This window comes from Pleurodeles waltl, chromosome 3_1, assembly GCF_031143425.1.
Source record: "Pleurodeles waltl isolate 20211129_DDA chromosome 3_1, aPleWal1.hap1.20221129, whole genome shotgun sequence".
In the NCBI taxonomy this organism is placed as follows: domain Eukaryota; kingdom Metazoa; phylum Chordata; class Amphibia; order Caudata; family Salamandridae; genus Pleurodeles; species Pleurodeles waltl.
In genome coordinates, this window is record NC_090440.1 from 1,981,772,948 (window position 1) to 1,981,792,313 (window position 19,366).

The window sequence follows — 19,366 nt, forward strand, 5'->3', positions numbered from 1 at the left end:
TGTCTGGGGCCTGGCTTGGGCAAGTCAGGATTTCAAAATCAAGAGAGACTTTCCTTTGAAGTAAGACTACTTCAAAGGGCAACATGGGTATAAGAAGGGCACCCAAAACCACAGACTTTAGAACACTTCTGGAAACCAAGAGGAACCTCTGCCTGGAGAAGAGCTGAGGAAGAAGAGCTGCCCTCCCTGTGAGTGTGCTTTGTGGAGCTATCCTTCAGTTGCTGCTTCTGCCTGTACTAGAGAACAAAGACTGGACTTTGCGTGCCTTCCATCTTGAGAAGAACTCTCCAAGGGCTTGATTTAGAGCGGGCCTCCTGGTATTTGAAGTCTCATGGACAGCAAGGTCTTCTCTCTGCCAGCACCTGGAGCCTCTGCTGAGAATCCTACTCTGCCAAGTGGTGCCCATCCAGTTCCTGGGACCCTGAAAGGAGAAGCTAGCAGGACAGAGTGAGAAATCCACGCGCAGACCGCCGTGTGGGGAAAAGATTGACACGACTCCGATCTGCAGCTGAAAAATCGACTGGTTTCGTGTCTGAAAATCAACGCTCGCCTGCAACGTGACCGGAAGATCGACGCCCGCGGCTGGAGAAACGATGCACAGCATCGCTGACAGAGGCTGGTGAGATCGCAACCCGCGCTACTTTGTTTTCGGATCATCGTGCGGCTGGATTTCTGACGCAAACACCGCTGGGCGTGTAAAAATGACGCAAGGCCTGCCCGGACCCGAGAGTGCTGACCAGATCGATGCATCGCTCTCCTGCGGAGAGAAGAAACGACGCAGGCCGACCCAACTGAAGGAGAAACGACGCAAGGTGTCGCTCGTGAGTGATATCGACGCACCGTAAGCCCTCTTTGACACATACTCCCCTGTGTGGGGTTATTTTTGACGCGCCCAAGGTACATTTTCACACTAACAGCGTTAGCATTGTGTTTAAAATTACATGAAGACTCTTTTTGCATTTTTTGTGATAAATTGACTTGTGTATGGTGGATTTTTGTCATTTTGGTCTTGTTTTATTTAGATAAATATTTTCTATTTTTCTAAACCTGTGTTGTGTCATTTTGTAGTGTTTTCATTAAGTTACTGCGTGTGTTGGTACAAATACTTTACACCTATCACTCTGAAGTTAAGCCTATTGCTCGTTCCAAGCTACCAAGGGGGTAAGCAGGGGTTAGCTGAGGGTGATTCTCTTTTACTCTGACTAGAGTGAGGGTCCTTGCTTGGACAGGGGGTAACCTGACTACCAACCAAAGACCCCATTTCTAACAGCAGTTGTTTGTTGATGCTCTTCAGAAACAACCATTTTTCAAAAGCTGTAAGTGGCCTTTGTGCATGCGGTTTTATTGCCAGGTGTCCCATCTTTTGTAGGACCTTCAGATATTGCATCCAGTCACCCTATGTGAGCCCATATACTGTTTTTAATCTGTTAAAGGGGATAATATCCTCTTTAACTTAAAGGCTACCTATTATTTTGCACGAAGCTATCTGCCAGTTAATGAAGCATTCTCCTTGCAGACCCAGTGTAAAATCTAGGTTCTAGCAGTGTCATCTGAGAAGGGCAGGAAGCAAGGCTGTTTCTTTCTGCCCCATTGTCCCACAATGTCAGTATGGCACTGGTGAAAGAGGAGGAGTCCAGTTTCCAAGGTCTATGTCTCCGAGACATCTACCAAACTTTGCAGATCATATTAGTGAGTTTTTAACCTTCTGGATGTGAAGGTCTATGGAGAGAGAAGTAAAAAGTGTAATTGAAGGCAGAGTGTTTGAGGCCTGTGGTGTAAAAAATAAGGCCTGTGTAACTCAAGACCTGAACCCACACTTAACACGTTTTATTTTGAAGCTGGTTAGAAGTCCAGGTCCAAGAAAAGTAAAGGGCACTGAAGCAGTGCCAGGACAGTAGTCTTGATGAGAAATGTCATTTCACAAAGATTCTAGATGTGGCAGAAGAGGCACATTGTAAGGAGGTGAAGGTAGATATTATTTTTTTGCGTGGAAGGAGCCAATGAGGAATATGTTTGTTGGGAGCTGCTAATGCAGCTTAAATTCTTGAAAGGCATAAAGCAATTCTGGTGCTTGTTGGTGCCAAACTTGGCAAATTAGCTAAGAGGGAATTTGTGAAGGATTCGAAGGGCTTTTGTACGGAGAAGGTGTGTTTGAAGGAAATTGGCCAATAGGTCTTCACTGCTTTATAGAAGGCCCAAAGTTCATTAAGGAGAGTCTTTGATGGCAGTGGAGTATTTGGGAAGGGCAGAGGAAGAAGACGTTCATCTGGCCGTGGATTTCAGAAGTCCGAATATAAAAGAAACAGAATTATTCTGTGGATTCTATTCTAACATGGGGTGTTTTCACAAACAGGAGGTTGGGTAGATGCTAGCCAGGAAGAGCAGTTCAAGCTGCTATGATTCATTGTGAGAATGAAGACTGTCATTGGTTCTTCCAAAAAGGAAAGGTGGGAGGAGAGGGATGAGTCAGTTGGAAATTAATTGCAGGCAACCCTTGGGTGTTGCAAACAGTCAATGGTATATGATTCAGTCTGTGAACTCTCTCTGGCAACAGAGAACCATGTATGATAGCCTTTAGCCAGGATCAGATCTCTCTGGTGGATATAGAAGTGGCTCAGATGTTAGACAAAGGAGCTATTGTACAGGTGCTGAAAAAATCTAAAGACTTTGTGAGTTAGCTTTTTTTTTTAGATAAGAAGGAGGACAAAGGCTGGTGTCGAGTGATACATTTAAGAGATCTGAATTGGTCTGTGCAATGTCGTTATTTTAAGATGGAAGAAGTCCATCATCTAATTGATATTCATCAGGAGGGAGAGTGGCTATTAAAACTAGATCTGAAGGATGTTTCTTTTATGGTACCTTTCGATTATGTGAGTCAGAGTTATCTCCTATTCAGATGAGGTGTTCACCTTTACCAGTTCTGTAGTTTAGTCTTTGGCTATGCAATAGCAATTTGGTGTTTCATGAAGGTGATGAGACGAGCGTTGGCCTGCTTGAGGGAGTCAGATATACATGTTATCAAGTACCTGGATGATTTTCTGGTTATGTCACAGGATTCAGGAGAATTGTAATGTCTGTGACTATAGATTTGTTTGAGAATTTAGGTTTTCTAATGAATCAATAAATCAGGAAAGATCAATCATGGTGCCAAGCAGACAATTGGAATTTCTGGGTTTTCAAATCAATACTGTGAATACACCGTTGGAGTTTTCTGAAGAATAATGCTTTTTCTCCTTTTTCAGTGATTTGGAGAGTACTGATGATGGTCAGAAAGCAGAGGAATCAACTAATTATGATGACTCCTTTTTGGGTAGGCTAACATGGTTTTCAGGTCTGTTGGAACTGGCGGAAGAGGAGACATGTTTTGCCTCATGAATTATCAGGTTTTCTGGTAGGCCCAGATGGAGATGAATAGACTTTTGTCTAGACGGAGTGTTCAACCTTCTTCTGTGGAAGATATCAGGGGATCTTTACAGTTTGCAAGCCTTTTGTGGGAGGCTAGAGGTATTTTAAATGGGTCTTGGCACCTGGAACTATAAAGAAATATAAGGGGTGCGTGGCAGGTGCATTTTAGTTTGTTGGTGTATGGTAAGGGGTTGGATCCCTTGGAAGCATACACAGTGGATCTAGCTAGCATTCTGTCTCATTTTATTTGTATATGTTTATGATATAGAACAATACATTGTTATGGATCTGTGGGGTCTGCTGGTTATATGTTATTGGAATTTGACAAGGAACCTGTGGTATGTAGGGCCATGAAAGGCATCAGGTTGAATCCAAAGAGGTAATACATTTGATTGCCTTTTGGGTGTGATGTAGGTGCTAAGCTTGTTTGAAGGCTGGCCAGAAAACAGTTTTTTGCTTTGAAATGTTTGAGCATGAAGTTGACAACCTAACTTTGTTTGCTGCTTTTTAGGAGAGTGTTGATTGTGCGTGGTTTGGAAGAGAATAATGTGCCAGGTGGTGTAAAGGAATACTAAAACAATGTCTTCTTCAATTTATTTTCAAGTTTTTATACATATCCAAAATTATGCCTTGCGTTGTTTGTGAGAGTCTGGTGATCGATTTTGCTAAAGACTGTGAGAATCAATTGCGTATATATTTTGTTAACCCCTATATGGTGGTGTTGACAGCTACAATATCTAAGTGGGTATGAACTGTGATTAACTATTCAGGTGGGACAATGTCTAAATTTTCAGTTCACTCAGGGGAACAATGGCCTCAGGAGCATTTCAGGGAGCTGGACTCTTGGAAGACATTTTGAGAGCAGCTGATTGGTCTGGTGGGTCAGTTTTTCCAAATTTATATTTGAAATCCATTGAGCATGTCTCAAAAGCAGCTTTGAGGAGCTTTGAACATGCCTGATGGTAGACTTTGGTCTTGACATAAAATGTAAATTCTCCAAGTCTTATAATGAGAGAATATGGATTTTCTGGAACACACAGAGGCTAACATTTTTTTTTTTAATTGTTACCTATTCTTTCATTTTTTTTTCCTATGACATACGTGAAATAATTTGTTATTCAGAGGAGAACAAGTTAATGATTAAGACGATTAACTCTAGTTTTAATTTAAGGATTGTTCATTTTCAAATTTCAGGTTATTAGTCTAGGAGCAAAGAGGAAGGACTGTAATAGTCAAGGGTTCATATGGAATTTGGTGTTGTGTTTGAAATCTTGCTCCTGGCTATTGTTTGCCTTTAAAAGCATGATTGGTATGGAAACAAAGTGATTTAAGGGGCATGCATAATATTAGCCTTCATGTCTTTAATACAATCCGGGTTCTTTCATCATAACAATTGAAGAATCTACATTGTCATTGATAAAGCTTGTTAAGTATATTTTTATTTGAGAGATACTTTAAGACAGTTGAGAGAATTCAAGCAGAAAAACTGTTTGAATGAAGAGTATTACTTTTTTACTGTTTTTTAATCTATAGGGCTATTTGCTTAAATGTTGTGTTATTATTGGGCTGCAGATGTCACTGTTACTCCTGCTCAGCATGGCTTAAATATCTTTCAATGAGAAAGGTATCTTTAAGCCAAACCCATCTATTTCTGCATCTCGAGCTCCATTCTGATGACATCTTTGGTGCTTCGCCTTTAGCTTTCCATAGCCTTTTTCTTCCTTACACTAGCATGTGTATTTGTGAAGTACAGATAGGATATAAATTGGACTAAAACATAATGCACTGCTCACTACCCTTACATTGGCTAGACTAGGATGACTCTGTCCATTAACCTCTTTTTGTCTTAACAGGATGAAATACTACGCCACCTGCATCTTCATTGTAAATTAGTAACTTTATAGGCTTCCTCTGTCAATCTGAGGAGTTTGAGGTTGGAAACAAGATTTTCTTAACTTTCAACATGCTGTAAGAATTACATTGGTAGAAATTCAGATCTCAGGGATTAAATGAACCAACCTTGCAATGCAGGTACCTTCTATTGATTTTCTGTGGGGACCCCACAACATGACAAACACATTTTAACAGTTCTAAAACTTTAATTAAAGCAAGCAAATTAAATAATTTTATTGGGGCTAAGCGCACACACCCTAACAAGTATAAGCAGTGCTGATTAGCAATAACACTTTTGAACTTCGCACTGGATATGCAAGATATAACATTGCAGGCCAGACACTTTGGGTCACGATTTTGCAGAAGCCATGTTCTGTCTTTACTTCGTTGTTAAAATAAATCCTGTATGTCAAATTGAAAAAACAAAATAATTTAATGAGCCAAAACATGTAAGGGAGCGCCAAAGACAATTTTGGAAAAAATGATATGCATTCTTGCTCATTATTTTGGGACAATAAGACAGCCCAGCTGACAAGTGGCCCCATGTCATGTGTGATACCTCGAACCCCTGCATAGTGGAATTTTTTAGCCCATCCCTACAAGTTTAAATACGAAAGTGCAAGTTCCAAACTAGAATACACTGGTAGCTAAAAAACATATGTTTCACAAGAAATCAGCCCACATGTGGCAGTTCTATACTTATTAAGCAATTCAAACCTAGTAGTTATATTAAATCGTACAGTCCAGAACATGATTAGCAACATGTTAGCAGACCTGCTGTACTAAAATGTTGATTGTGTGATTCGTTATCAGAAATGAGGAGCTGGAGTTATTTGGCGACCACCCTTTGATCCCAGCCCCCAGCCTGGACATGAATAATAAACCAGTTGCTGATTTCCTATTACTGTGTGGCTCATCTTCACCCTCTTCTTTCAGTAAAACCTCAGTGCTGTTTTTCAAAATGTTTCTGCTCACCAGGGATATACTAAAAGCTCCCCTTGGCTAGAGCCTGGCACCCCACCCTCTCCCCTCCTGATATCATTCCACACCCCCAGGGGGCCTCCCAATTTGAAGACCCCGGATTTTATTTATCAAAACTATTTTATGCCTTATTGAGCTTTTGGAGTGACTTTCCACGGAAACAATGGTGTGTTGCTTTGAAGTGGAATCCAATGGAGAGTGTTTTCTGTGTTCCATATTGTAATCGCGTATGCCTTTTTATATTTGCAGTGTACAGCTGTTTGAAGCGAATTGTTTGTAGAATGCTAATGCTACTAATAAAGTGGAACATTTGTATACCCGTTGTAAATTGGATTTATCATGCAGTTTCCAGCACAGAGCCTACAACCGTACCTGCCAGTAGTGCCAAGTCCAATATGGGCAATTTCAATCCAGCCCTTTCCGCTAGCACGAATAGCCTTGGCAGCGAGCGCTGTGGAGCCACAAGTGCCACAGAGAGCCTCCAAGGGGATGCCCTGAATGAGGATTCTGACAGTGACATCAGCAAGAGTGCCCCTGGTGAGTGGATGGGTTCAGCCATTTTTAAATGCCATAAATGTTGCACTATGTTCGACCATTTAGACATCAATTAACATTTGCTCTCATAAACTTTTGCAGGATTGTACTGAAAGAAGTTTTAAGAACAGCAGAACATAAAGCAATACATTATTTTGTACTGGCATAAATTGAATAGGAAACGTTTAAACTTGGTCATGAATTAAACAAGAAGTGAAATGACCATTAGAATAGTCCAGCAGGAAAGCAAATATACATGATAATCTGACAATGCCAGTCATTACATTTCCCTGAATCACCGATTCTACCATTGGAAACGTTCCTTCCATCTTTACATTTTAATTGTCTTTTGTAGCCAAAATGTCATCACTTATTAGTGTTCGTAATTTTTGCAAATGTGAAAAATCTGCGTTTGCCAACTTAGCTTGTTAAATTTTACATCTAAGATGAGGGAACACCTCCATTTTCAGTGGGAGAGCAGGACAAGATTTTCTACTTGTAAAAATATTTCTTCGTGGAGAACATAACAAAAAATGAACCATGCACATTTTTTCCTGGGCTACTCCTGGAATTCTCTGTGAATCCTTACAGAACGAAATTTGTTTCCGACATATGAGTAGCTCCATGGGAGTATATTTCTGAGTTTAGTCTTAGTCTCTCTCGATTGGGCTGTACTAGACCAGGAGAGAGATTTTCTTAGCAGGCAAAGTAAAGTAAATACACTGCATGGATATATTTTGTGATTGATTATCCGTGATATTTACATGCTCAATATTTCTCTTTGTGAAATGTAGGCTGCTTTGAATATAGTTTGTTGTTCAGTCTGAGGTTACTGTCTGATTCTACATTAATGCTCCGAAGGTTGTCATCAAGTCTCTAAGTGCCCAATTCTCAAAGGTTTTGTGCACCACAGTGTCAGTTAGGTGCACAAAAATGCATGTCCAACCCTAAACTCTACACAGACATATAGACAGAATATCTTATTTGGTTATTAAAAATAATTGTAAAATAGGTGTTACCATATAAGCAACAATAGAGGAAGATTCGCTAATGATAGATCCATTTTTATTAAAAAAAAAAAGATTTATGCTAACTTATTGCAGACCTTAAAAAAAACTCTCAACAGCTTTAGACTTAAACGGTGTGCTTAACATCTTTAGAAAATAAAGTACAGGTTTATGTTTTAAACGCTGTTATTTTTAAGAATGGATATCAAAACTGGTATTTACATTGCCTGCTGAACAGTTTATATAATGTACAAAACAATGCAAAGCGCAATAGAGATTGGGGGAGGATTCATCACATGGGCATATTGCTGTGGCAGCTAAGTGGAATTGTCCTAGAAGGAAGCAAAGAAGGCTACAGATAGAACCGAAACAAAATCGTGTAAGCAGTTTTCTCTCTCATGGGTTTGTAACAAGATTCAGGTATGGTTTTAAGCTCCTTGTGATTTGGATAATGACGTATTCCTGTATTGAAACTTTCTTCATCTCCTCTGCAAGCCTAGGTAGGATAGCGTGGGCACTGAACTCATCCCTAACCCCATGTTTTTTTCCCCCAAGCAGCATCCAGCAAATAAATCCACCCTTCTGAGCTTATCAGTAATGATTTAATATAATGTTACCATGATATCTTAAGGCTGTGGCATCCAAGGTAAGAAGCACAAGTGCTTCAATCCTAAAGACAGAAAAAGCATCCTAAAAATAAAGAACATGTGTATCCTTCTATTTCTATTTTTCCCTTTGGTATTTTAGTATTTGACTTCACATCATCCCTCATAGTGGCAAGACAGCAATAGGTTTGTGTTTTCCCAGTAGTTGACGTTTATTCACAAATAGACTTTCAGGCTGAATTTGTAATTGTAATGCATTTAGAACATTTACTGCCAAAGTAACTGCTCAAACATAAACACAAGTAGAGAGAGAAACAAATGTAGACATTTTTTTAAAGAATATATTATAAAACACATAGTACCCGCTTTAGAGTTTGGCTGATGGGGTTATTCCATCACAAACATGCCAGATATCCCACCCGCCATATTACGATTCCATTATACCCTATGGACAACGTAATTCAGCAAATGGGATATCCGTCACATTTGTGACAGAGTAACTCATAACCCATCTTCCAAACTTTAAATCAGGTCCTTAGTTTGACACAAAAAATACATTTTGCACTTTAAATGTAAACAATACATCAGTATTTGGCTTTGACCCCAGTACAGAATTTAAGCATCTCCCTAACCTACTACTAATCAAAACTTTGTCTCTGAACCTGCAACCAGGGGAAATTCAAGTATCTCTGGTTATACTTCTTCATATACACTGCTAATGTGTCATAATATTGACAGGCTTTCTATTCATATACCCGTGTAGCTGCTACAGCTCTGATTTCCTTCTTTGATAGCAAATTTGGAATTTGATTTTAATTAATACTTTGTTGCAGTTTTGTCAAAAAAAGTACTTTAACCTCCATTTAATATCTGAATATGTTTCAATAAACATCTTTAATGCATTAAAGTAAAGCACAGTTAATGTTATTGATTTGTTTTTAAAGAACATCATCCGCGGAAGCTATTGCGTAAGGGAAGATTGCCTGCAAGAATGAAACATCGTCGGATGTAAACCCTGCTACAGTGAAAACATTTGAGAGGATATGGACCTTATAGTTAATTTTATTTGTTATAAAAACATGCTCCGACTGCCTATTTGAGCACAGCGTCTACATCCGGAGTATTCTTTCGGAGGATGACATTAAAGGGGGTGGGGTAAAAGTGTACCCTAGCATCTTTGGGGAAAATGGTAATATGATATAACAATTTTGGATTCCTTTGTTACTGCTGGTGCCAGTTTCCAACACTAAGACTCTGCTATAAGCCTCCATCCACTGTGATCATCAGATTCTGCTCCAAGAGACAGATCACTTTGTTGCTCTGGTTGTCATCATTAGGCGCCAGTTAATGTTGAAGTGGTGTGCAGTCACTTTGTAACTCACTGTCATCATAAAGCACCAGCTGAGGCTGAAGGGTGCACGATTACTTTGTAGCTCATTTTGCCGTCATTAGGGTCCATTTAATGTTGAAGGGCTTGTGATCACTTTGTTGCTCATGTCATCATAATTAGGGGCCAGTTAGTGTTGAAGGGCTTGCAATCACTTTGTAGCTCATGTAGTCTTGGAAGCTCTTTCTGGATTTGTTTTTGTAGAAAATTGCTTGGTCACTTTGTAGTTCATGTAGTCCTTGTGGTTGATGTAGGGGTACATTATTCTGGTCCATTATACAACTCTACCAAATAAGAATTGTATTTCCTCTTTAATCAAGCACGATAGTGGAGCACTTTGGAAAAAGTTAACTTCTTCTCTTCATACTGTAACACCAAATGGCCTTGCTTGACCTGTTCTTTTGATTTAAACTGGTTTCAGTAGTTCAATATTAAACTCCGAGATGGGGGCCTTCTTTAAGGCAGATTTCTTATGGTAGGTTACAGAAAATGTCTATGTCACAAGGAGACAGTTGTAAATGCGACCACTTATTGGCTGCAGTATCACCCGGGTTATATTATGGCACATCTGATTACTGCTTTTTATGTGAATGTGATGTCTACGTTTTCTATTCCACTGGATTGTTTAAGATTACTATTTTATGGTTTTGTATTTGTATATTTTATGTTAAACGAAATAAAACCATATTATAAATAATAACACTTCCTGTATCTAGCTCTTCTGTTTCTTGTGTTTATTTTTTGTTAATTTCCGAACTGTTTTCTCAGTGGTTACCATATCTTTTGAAATCACAGCTTTTCAGTGTTTATTCAGCTGCCTAAGACCCAAACTAGGCAAAAACTGCATTTTTCCAGTGTCTACAAAACATGACCATGTTGTTTGTGCAGTCATTTTTATAAAGCACATATTTAATTTAAAGGATAAGTAATGCAGGCTATGCAATGTCTTTCCATTGTCAGTGTATCCAATGGGCTTACGTTACACTGTTTTAAGCACGAAAAGTCAGTGTATTGCACTCTCACACGCACATCTCATTACCCTCTCTCACATTTCATCACCTCTCACGCACACTGTCAGGAATCTGTCTGTTTGCAAGACTGCTTATGGATTACGGAGGTAAGCATGCTATATTCAAATGTTTTATTAAACAAATTCCTGAACACAGGCGGAGGGCATTCATCAACTCCTAAATGAATAATATAACAAGGTAGGAGTGGTCAACCCTGCCAACAGCATATTACCTTGTAAAACATTTAAGATTTTAAATTACACCAAATTAATGTGTAACCCTGCATTATAAGGCACCTGAAACTTGATGCTTTAAGCATGTGTGCACTAGTTTTCTGCATTCTTCGTCTGACTTCATGAAGGTGATGCTGTTGTGCGAATATTCATTGTTGTCCCCAGTGTCCCCATTCCAACTGTGTCACTTTATATCAGTCCTAACCTTTTAACAGACATTACATTTTATATTCCGGGACTTGAAATTTTACTGTAAAACTTGTAAATATGGGTTAAAAAAACCCAGCAGTAAAGTTCAGTTGGATAAAAAGCTAGGATTAACTGAAGGTACCACACATAATAACGGGATATCTTGCACATATAAATGTTGTTGGTATGTGGAAAGTCCTTTGTCATGGTTTCACCACTATTCCACACACTTGTTAACAGCACTCTTTTTAGAGGTACCTCTCACTACACCTTGAGTTGAATATTTAAAGCATGGGTTGTTTAGCAGTTGACTTGCTGTCAATAGTATTGTGTTAGAAAAGGGAGTATCAAAGTGTTTTACCCATATTGTACATGTTGGGCAAGATTCGTATTAGCTAGCCATTTCACCAATCAGTGAAAGATTTAAACACTGCTAAAGGATGAAGCATGTTTTAATATTTCCAGATTTTCTACAGTGTATAAAATAATCAGAACAAATCCAAAACATGCTTCTAAACTTCTAATCTTCAATTCAAGCATGCAAAACTGGAAGAAACAAAAGAAAGAAAAAACAATATTTTAGTGACATCTATACACCAGTCTTTTTGGTTGCTACTTTGTTTTTCAAAATTATATTGTTTTGGCCCCTTCAGGAAGAATTAAAATGACTCATTCTCTCTGTTACTTTCTTTTCCTTGAATGGCATTTTATTTTGTAGTTATGTAGTTGTTTATCAGTATTTGTTTACACTGATGAGGATACTTTACCTTTCATTGAGATTTTATCAATTATTATTGTTTTAAACCTGAAACAAGATAGCATGGGTGAATCTCATTTGCAAAATGGTAAGTGGAAAATGCAACAAATCTATGATACATTTTGTCCCTGATAATATTTTAGACTATTTATATGAACATTTCTATATTGGGGCACCTGGACAGAGGTTGGGATAGCAGCAGTTGTTTTTTCTCAACACACCCTTATAGAAATAGTCTTAACAGCTCTATGTGCATATTGTGATCTAACACAAACATGCAATGTCAATACTGTTTAAGTTTGGTGTATTGGTGCCTGCAACCACGAAAGTGGTTGACCTTCCTGGCTGTTCTTTCATTCATGACCTGAAATTGAGCCCCTTACTCCATTACCACAACCACGGAGGTAGGATTCGTGCCCAGGGACAGCTGTCACTTCTTGTGCTATGTGGCTGAAGCTCGGGCACATGCAGGGAAGGCACAGGCTTTTGTGGAGCCCTCGGTAGAACTGTTGGCGCTCTTCCCTTTTGCCCAGTGTAGTGGGCAAGTGCCATTGATTGTTTTACAGTATCGTTTCATTCTTCAAGCTCTACAAGTGCCAGACATCACCATGCTCCACGGTGTCCAGACCCTCTTCCATGATCCTCCTCACTCTCCCCTGCACTCTCGCCACTTTTTCTCTTCCCTGCACCTCCGTATCTCACATTGAAATCAAGTCACAGTGTCACCCGCACCGCCCTTTGCAGTCCTCCCCTGTCCTGGAGGGATCAGAGCAATAGGCATAGCCTGACCACAGAAGCCTGGAGAGGACCCTCAGTGGGCCGCCTGCAGGCCGTGGCATACGCGGATGTCAGTCTCGGATGGATCTCTCGACGAGCGTGAAGTGCACTCACCTGCATGAGAGGCTGCTCAGAGCCTGCCAGCTTGTTTGCCTAATAGGATCCCCTATTTATGCCTTATGAGTTTTATATTTTAGTGATTATTCTATTGGTGTGGCACACTTTATTTAATAGTATGCGTTGACTTATTTGAAAGAGCCTTAAACCTTTGGATGCACCTCGTTCTTTTTAAGTAATGCTCCGGGGGTTATAGTGTTCATATTTTATCATTTCCATCTGCATTTATCGGTGTATATTTTCCTCTGTGTACATGATCTATCCGAGATTTTGTTTGGTATTTATTTAAAACGTAGAGTCGCGCTGGGATGCCTGCAAGGCTTTCCTTCAGCAGTAGACTTGGGGCTCTGTACACTCACTGGCACGGTTACGCTGCTTTTAGAGGTAATGGATGGAGAAGTCCTCCTCGCGCGTGGTGCGGAGGCGATGCTGGTGGCTGAGAAGGTAGGTGACTGGATCCTGTACAGCGCCATTTATCGTACCTTATCGAACCTTCTGAGAGTTTGAAAAGTAACAAACACGTACACGAGGGTGATTTCACTTTTTATTAAGAACTAGCCGTCCTTGGGCTCTAGTTTACAACACACAAAAGGAGCATGTGCCCTCCTCGTGCAACGGGGGAAGTGTTGTTGAGCAGATCGCTGATAAGGGGTAAAATGTAAGTATGCTTTTATTTACTTCTTTATTTTGCCGTTTTATCTAGCGCGAGCTAAACCACAGAGTCCTTGTCTGGAATGCAAACGTTAGAAGTTGCAGTATGCATTTACAGAGAAAAAGAAGCTTACAAGAAAATAACATGTATAAAACAAACTGACAGATATCTGCAATTGGTTGTTACCCAAGTTTGGATGGAGTCAGGGTGGAGGAATAAAAGGGAGGTTACATATAAGTAGGTGAAGAGAAGATAGGAGCAGAGAAAGGAACAAGGGGAGGAGTAGAGGGGTGGACTGTAAGGGAAGGTAGAGAGAGGGAAATTCAACAAAGTGGTATTTCAGATTGGAAGGAGCTTTTGAAAGAGAAGCACTTTTAACTCCTCTTGAAGATGCCTATCGAGATGGTTAGAAGGACCATGAACATAGACATCCCCGATTGGTGTTTCTCTCTTCCTTTTGTCGAGCCATTGGTCTAGATGGCTTGGTGACATCAAGTGGAGCAAATCAAAAGGACAGCTCTACCAATGGTAAAGTACCTCTGCCAGTTTATGACAAAATGCTCTACCAGTGCTAAAGTAGCTCTTCGGTGCACCATCATCTGGGCCACCAGTGCTAATGTCGCCCTACTTGCATTCCACAGCCTGCTCTGGTAAAGATATTGTAGCTCTACGGAAATCACAAACTGTTCTAGCAGTTCTAATGTAGCTCTAACAGTGTAACTAAAACCTCAGCTCTGGCAATTAGCCATAGACTCATGATCTTGTATTTTATATCTTAGATTGCATCTGTAGTAGGGGACTACTTGAAACAAGGTTTTCTCATTTAATGGTTTTCATTAACTATGCATGTTTAGTGCATTTTTGACTTGATACTGCTGACCTATATCAGCAACTGCTAGTCCGGTATTTTCACCCGTAGAAAGCTCTTCAGTTGCACATTACCCCGACTCGAAACATTTGTTGCTATATCTTTGCCCCACACACAAGTCAAATAACGCGTCACACCAATGACCCGCAAAGGCCCATGTTATCGAGGCATCCAGAATAACACACAGCTCTTCCAAAGCGCATCTGTCGTAACACAGTGTCTGGCGCCCAGACAGCCGCTTTCGCAGTTCACCTCGGTCTCCTAGGCGAGCTAATGGCCTCTCAGGCGCTGCTCGCAAACATTTGTTTGAAATGGAGTTTCAAGAATAATCCGCGCAGTCCTTACTTTGCAAATGATTGTCCACAGCTCTCACGCGCAGCTTGGTGTCTACTACCCATTATGTTACAGCATTCAGTGTGACAAATATATTACAAGTTTGAAAAAATTATTTTCTATACTTTTGAAATGGCTGCCATATTGCGTGCCTTCACATTACATGAAGAAATATGGCGGTCATCTTCAGAATAACACACTTCAAATGTGTCTGCTGCTGCCGTGTCAGTAAAGTACAAGGGTACATAAAATGTTAAAGGAACATGAACGCAAGAATAAGGTGAGAGGCCGTCCAATAAACAACAAGGAACTGAGGTAGACATGAGTAAGGGGCCATTCCAAAATTCTCTCTATGGCAGTGCTTAATTTGTAAATAAAAACATGCCGATGCACAAAGCCCTCCTCTTAAATACTCGGCTGCTGCAATTAAATGTGCGAACACGGAATACTGAGGCAGGTAATCCTGAAGCCATCTCTGGCCTCTTTACTCCATTTATAGCCACTCCCTGCCCCCTTAGCTCACTCCTGCAGCCTTCTGCTCTCTCTCTTTGCGAAACTTTTTCGTTTTTCTCTTCCTCCGTCTTTCCCAAATGTGTCTTTTGCTAGCAATAAATGCTTGAGGCAGAAAATTAAACACTGCTGTATGGTATTGCATGCAGTGCTGTCTCCAGCCCAGGGCTGAAGCTGTTTGCAGGGAAACACCAAACAGTCAGAATGAACGAGAGCTTGAGTCAGTGAGCTAGAGAGACACAAAGTTGATGATGGCCGAAGAGTAAGATATAAGACATACGCGAGACCTTGCAGCGTTGATACCTGGTAACCTAGATCGTGGCTGCAGGCCTCTAACAAAATCTCTGGGCCCCTTGCCCCTGCACTTTATATGGTCAAAATTAAATATTGATTCTACGTCTTTTGATCCCAATTTTAAAGCTATCATCCTTGTGTTTCTGATCCTGAATGAATACGTTTCAAAAGAACGGGGGTCGTGACAGTTGTAACTTTGTAGGTATTCACAAAACAACATATGTTTACACTCTCAAACCTGTATTTGAATAATCAAGTTGTACGTTTTGCAGAAAGCATGCAAAATGCAACAATATTCCATATTTTTTTAGGGAATTAGTTGGTAAGATAGGCTTTGCAGTGCATATTATTTCCCATGAGAAGGAAAATGAAATGAAAGGATGCGCTGTGCACGTGGGGCGTATGTAATACAGATATTGCAGAAGAAGATTTAAGTGAATCTGGTGAATGCCAGAAATGTATGTACTACCATAGATTTCTGAAGATAATTTTCCAGGCCGGACTCTAGGTTTTGTGTCTGAGAAAAGCAATCATAAGTCTCTACAAAGAGGAGGTATAGACAACTCATCAGAAACTATATAACTTTTCTTGTGAATCCGGCTCCATGTTTCCATCTATGGATTTTGACTTTTACAATTGGATTAAATGACTGCTGCAACTTTCAGAGACTGAAAGTATTTTGGCCCGGTGACAGAAACTAGTCAGGGCACATTAGGACCTATTCATAAACTGTATTTTGCAGTACCTTTAGTAACAAAAGAGTTATACTACAAACTGTTAGACCTGGCAGCTCTTGGCATGGTTTCCCTGTACTTTTTTGCTTTTGACCCCCTGTTTTTGGATCCCGTGCTGTAATTCGTTTATGCTGATTTTGATACTCTGGGTACTTTACCACTGCTAACCAGTGCTGAAGTACAAGTGCTTTCTGTCTAAAATACATTGGTAATTGTTTTTTTGCAATTGGCACATTTGATTTACTGGTAAGTCCCTAGTAAAGTGGACTATGTGTGCCCAGGGCATGTAAATCAAATGCTACTAGTGGGCCTGCGCACTGATTATGCCACCCACATAAGTAGCCCTATAAGCATGTCTCTTACCTGCTACTGCAGTGTCTGCGGTCTTGCATTGCCAATTCTACCTGGCACAAACCTTCCCTTTTGCTACATGTAAGTCACCCCTACGGTAGGCCCCAGGTAGCCCCATGGACAGGGTGCAGTGTATATAAACGGTGGACATACACTGTTGTGTTTTACATGTCCTAATAGTGAAATACTGCCAAATTCGTTTTTCATTATTGCAAGGCCTGTCTTTCCCATAGGTTAACATGGGGACTGCCTTTAAATATCTTTTAAGTGCAGTTTCCCATTGCGAGCAGATGAAGATATGGAGTTTGGGGTCTCTGAACTCGCAATTTAAAAATACATCTTTTGGTAGAGTTGGTTTTTAGATTGTTTGTTTGAAAATACCACTTTTAGAAAGTGGGCATTTTCTTGCTCAACCATTCTGTGCTTAGCCTGCCTGTGGAATCCACACCTGGGTCAGACTGTCATTTGGGCTGTTTGTGAATTCCCTCTAGACAGTGACACAAAGGGAGCTGAGGAGTGTCCTGCATATCCGGATGAGTCTCCTGGGCTAGAGTGGGGAGGGAGAAGCTGGCACACCTGAAAGGGCTGTGCCTGTCCTCACACAGTGCAGTCTCCAACCCCTGGTGTGTGTATGGGGCCTGGCTTGGGCAAGTCAGGATTTCAAAATCAAGAGAGACTTTCCTTTGAAGTAAGACTACTTCAAAGGGCAACATGGGTATAAGAAGGGTGCCCAAAACCACAGACTTTAGAACACTTCTGGAAACCAAGAGGAACCTCTGCCTGGAGAAGAGCTGAGGAAGAAGAGCTGCCCTGCCTGCCTGTGAGTGTGCTTTGTGGAGCTATCCTGCAGTTGCAAGGCAGGATTTTGTGAACCACAGAGACTTTACTTTGAGGTTTGCCTACTTCAAAGGCAGAAATGAGTATAAGTAGTAGAACCAACCCCCCAGATATTCTGATTGTTTCTGGATCAAGAGGAACCTCTGCCAAGGAGAAGATCTTGATGCTTGAGGAGGACCTGCCATTCTGCCTGTTGCCTTGCTGGGTTGGCCTGCTACTGCTTCTGCCTTAAGAGGGAAAGGACTGGACTTTGTTTTCTGAAACCCTGCTTGTGAAGTTTCTCCAAGGGCATGGACTGAGTTTGCTTCCTGTTAAGAAGTCTCAGGTACATCAAAGACTTGACCTGCCAGCACCTGGGTACTCCTGCTGAGGACCCTGACTTGCCAAGTGGTGCCAATCCAGGTCCTGGGCCCTTGGAAGTGAGTTCTGGTGAGAAAAGTAGTAGTTCCAGGCACCTCACCTCTGGACTACTCCAGGACCGGCGCTGCTGCACGACCCCGTGTCGCTTCCTGCAACCTGAAGCTGTGGTCCCAGCTGGAGTGCGACAACCCCGACCGACACCGCAGGTCCAACACCGCCACAGCCTCGCTGAAATGCAGCACCTCTGTGAGTCCTGAAGTGCTGTGTCACCGACATGCTTGACATCTGACTCAGCCGCGGTGCCTGCAGCCCCGTGGCATGACCGCGACCCCGTGAGGTTGCCCATCGCATCTTGACCCGACAGATTCATCGAACCTGCCGGATCGTCAAGAACCAACCCCTTGCGCCCACATTGCATCACTTCCCCTGCTTGGCAGTAAGGAACCAATGCTGCTCTGGATCCAGCAACACCTCACCTCCACCATTCCGTTCACCCACTTGTTTCCTCGTTTACCAAAGGTACTGTTCTTGGGGGTCCGTGAGAGTCCGTGACCGGCGCTGCCCTCCTCACGGGGTAGCATCAGATTGTTGGGAACGACTCCGTCAATAATGTCGCAATAGCCCCAGTTGGAGCTATTGTGTTTCTAAGCGCTATATTGAAGTTTAATCTTTGAAAAATCATATCTTTCCTTTGGTCTTGTTTTACTCATATAAATATTGACCTTTTGTCCTAAACTGGTGTTGAGAGCTTTTGTGGTGTTTTCACTCTGTTACTGTGTGTGTTAGTACCAATACTTTACACATTGCCTCTGAGATAAGCCTGACTGCTTGTGCCAAACTACCAGGGGGTTGAGCAGAGGTTATTCTAGGTGTGTATCTCCCTTACCCTGACTAGAGTGAGGGTGTAAACTGACTGCCAACTAATGACCCCATTTCTAACATTAACATTCTACAAAATGCTATTCATCAACTTATGGTGGAGGTCAATGTCTCTTCCTCTTGTGTCTATTATGTGCAAATATGTCTTCTCTGACTGCTGAGAGCTCTACATATGTAGGTACATTTTTAGTAACAAAATGTGAGGGGGGAGTAGCTGAAAAAATGGGGAACAGTTACAACTAAACAGAGGGATTAAGAGAGGGGTGAAAAGGGGTTTAGGAAGGGACATACCGCCCCCCCAACCCCCCCAAAAAAAGAGTAAGATCAGTCCTATTCACAAACTACACTTCTGTATGTACTACAGCCAAAAAAAGACCAGATACAGTTGTAAACAGTAAATGTTCAGAACTGGAGTAAGTCCAGAATCACCCATGGGCACTCATAAGTACTGCTGCACCCTCCATTGAAAATAATGGAGTCAGGGACCCAATAGAAAATACTTTTAAACAAATGAACTAATTTACCATTTAAAAAAATCTATATTACATTATTTTCATATTGCAAAATTAAATATAAAATATAAATATATATTATTTTATCTTCAGATAATTTAATTACCTTTTTACAATTTAAAAATAAATGGAACTTTTATT

General features: G+C 40.9%; 1 protein-coding gene across 9 annotated transcripts in view; it reads left to right on the forward strand.

Moving 5' to 3' along the window:
• Window positions 1-10,514, forward strand: part of RPH3AL (rabphilin 3A like (without C2 domains)) — a 920,330-nt gene extending 909,816 nt beyond the window's left edge. For all 9 annotated transcript variants that reach the window (XM_069226390.1, XM_069226384.1, XM_069226389.1 and 6 more), the window contains 2 exons: window positions 6,625-6,816; window positions 9,370-10,514. In XM_069226390.1, the coding sequence (XP_069082491.1) occupies window positions 6,625-6,816; window positions 9,370-9,437 (260 nt within the window). In that variant the 3' untranslated portion in view covers window positions 9,438-10,514. The remainder of the gene's footprint in view (window positions 1-6,624; window positions 6,817-9,369) is intronic.
• Window positions 10,515-19,366: the final 8,852 nt, after the last annotated feature.